Genomic DNA, 2,654 nt, shown 5'->3' on the forward strand with positions numbered 1-2,654 from the left:
TCTAGCCTATATCAATAAAGCTTCCATGTTACCAGATTTTTGATTGGTTGTAAATACTTTAGTCAAAACTTCACATAAAAATTTGTTCTCAATTGCTTTATTTCATATAAAAAACATAAGAATTATTATCATTGTTTTTTTTTTAAATTTTCCAAACATTCTCAACGAATATTCAAACCAAAGTTTGATGATGTTAACTTCATACTGAATATTCAAACAAAAAGTTTCATTGTATCAGATTTTGAGATTTTTTACTTTAGTTTTTAGTTTCTTATTGAAAATATAAGACAAAAAAAAGGGTAAATTTAATATAAAAAAATGAAGAAAGTAAATTTTTTAAAAGAAAAAACATTGAGTTACTTTAAAACTAAATTTAAATGTATTTTTTATTTTCTATTTTGATGTTTTTTTAACTTTTAATTCCTCCATTTTAAAAATTAGTTTTTTAATCTCTAAATTTTATATTATTTAAGATTCTGACGGTCTCCTTCAATTTTGAATATTTGAAATATTTTATTTTTGATGAGTTGACAATAATTATGATTATTTATTATTTTTATAAAACAAATTAATTTATAATTAATTATTTTAATTAGAAATTAAAATTAGATATTTTATAAATAATTTTTTTTTTCCGATGAGTTGACAATAATGACCATGATTATTTATTATTTCTTAATAAAATAAATTGTTTTATAATTGATTATTTTAATTAAAAATTAGGATTAATTTAATTATAAATTTTTATTTTAATTTATTTAGAATTTAATTAATAGATTGATAAATATTTTAAAAGAAATTAATGGGGTCATAAGTTCATCTGCATCCCATTTAAGAAAATATCCTTAGTATGGATGTGATATATAAACTTTTGTATTATTTATAAATAAATCAATGTAGAATTTGTTTTTTTTTCGCATCTCAATACTAAAACCAAAATGATTTCTTCATTTTGGTAATTTTAGCACCTTGACTTATTGTTGAATTATGGGCCATCTTATACAGAAGCTTGTAGCCCATGAGCCCAAACCAAATCCAGGTCAACAGCGTGATCTTCCTGTGAATACGACGCCGTATCATCCGAAACATTATGGATTTGGTTTCTGCGAATATTGCGTGTGTGAAGTGAAGGGATGAAGCTATCTTTTGCAGGGTTTCGAAGTTCGTTGCCCTTTTCTGGGCTAGTTAGGTAATTCACCATTGCTTTCATTCATCTTTGTTTAAAAGCTTTTTTTCTTTCTTCTCTCCAGAACTAAATGTTAGGGTTACGATAATCCGCTATAACGGCGCCGCAAAGCATCCTGTATGGCGAGATTTTGGCTCTCCGCCGTGGGCCGCCATCGACAACACTGATATGACGTGGTGTGAGTGGTAGATACTTAGATCTATTAACAACATGGTTAATACATGTTGGGTGATGTTAACCTCTAAATATATGAGATTAGTGTTTGTAGTTAGGGTTAAAAATGAGCAATCTCAGTAGTTGATAGTAATCAGACGTTGATGTTACATGTATGTTCATGACAAATATTAAATGTAATTAAACTTGTTTTTATTTTGTGACAGGCAGCTTGAAAAAGATGTAGAAACTGTTATTAAGGTGTTACAGCCTGGACCTTTAGGAATCGCCGAGCATAAGTTTTCTACCGACGAGATTCGTAGTGCTAATGCTACGGTCGCTAAAGCAGTAGCTAATTGGCGAAGAAATGCAATCCTTGAGGACAATAATCATATTTTGAAAGACTATATTCAAAAGTGAAGGTTAGAAATTATAACATTTTGATCTTCTATGACGAATATAGTTCTGCCCTCAAATTGTCAAAATTGCCTTGTCTAATAATTTGTGATGAGATGCAGTTCTTGTTGAGATGTGTGATCATCTAGATGTTTAATGTTGTAAATGTTGGTTATTGATGATAATTTTGTTGAACATAAGGTAATAAATAATAATAGCTATGTTTACTATACTAACAATGTGGAGAGACTTGGTTTATTTTTGTTGTCGATTGTGGTGCGATTGCAAATAACCAACCGCTTTAACTACTCTATTCAACACCAAAGGCATAGCATATAGGCTTTGCTTGCCCACACAAACCACCAGAATGGCTGAGCGCAAACATAGGCATATGTTGTTGAAACTGGCCTCACTTTATTTTCTCAAGCAAGTCTACCCTTGAAGTTCTGGGATCATGGTTGCATGACTGCCACTTATCTTATCAACAGAATGACTGCCACTTTACTAGACATGAAGTCTCCCTATACTTCATGTTGTATCAACAAGTTCCTAAATCAGTCCTGATACAACCATAAATAACACCAATCTTGTCCCACCTCAACTTACTTTCTCAATCAGTCCTGATACAACTATAAATAATACCAATCTTGTCCCATCCACTCTTCAAGAAACCTCACAAACACTATCACACCTCTGAAACCTCACAAGAATCTCATTCATCATCACTCAACCTCCCATTTCTACATCCAATTTTTATCATTCTTCATACCCTCAATTTTGGTCCTCTAGCTTACAAAATGTCCTAACATTTTCTTTTCTTATACATTATGCCTTGAATCTGTAGGGCACGACAACCACGTTATTTATGCAAGATGATATGGAAAAAAGTTTTTAAGAGAGAATGCACTCAGACAGTGTC

General features: G+C 30.6%; 1 protein-coding gene across 1 annotated transcript; it reads left to right on the top strand.

Moving 5' to 3' along the window:
- The first annotated feature begins 984 nt into the window (after positions 1 to 984).
- On the top strand, positions 985 to 1,963 carry LOC127132718 (uncharacterized). The gene is made up of 2 exons (XM_051061683.1): positions 985 to 1,189; positions 1,567 to 1,963. Exons 1-2 carry the CDS (start codon positions 1,134 to 1,136, stop codon positions 1,757 to 1,759), a joined length of 249 nt encoding a protein of 82 aa, XP_050917640.1. The 5' UTR covers positions 985 to 1,133; the 3' UTR covers positions 1,760 to 1,963.
- Positions 1,964 to 2,654: the final 691 nt, after the last annotated feature.

The sequence above is a fragment of the Lathyrus oleraceus genome, chromosome 3, assembly GCF_024323335.1.
Source record: "Lathyrus oleraceus cultivar Zhongwan6 chromosome 3, CAAS_Psat_ZW6_1.0, whole genome shotgun sequence".
In the NCBI taxonomy this organism is placed as follows: domain Eukaryota; kingdom Viridiplantae; phylum Streptophyta; class Magnoliopsida; order Fabales; family Fabaceae; genus Lathyrus; species Lathyrus oleraceus.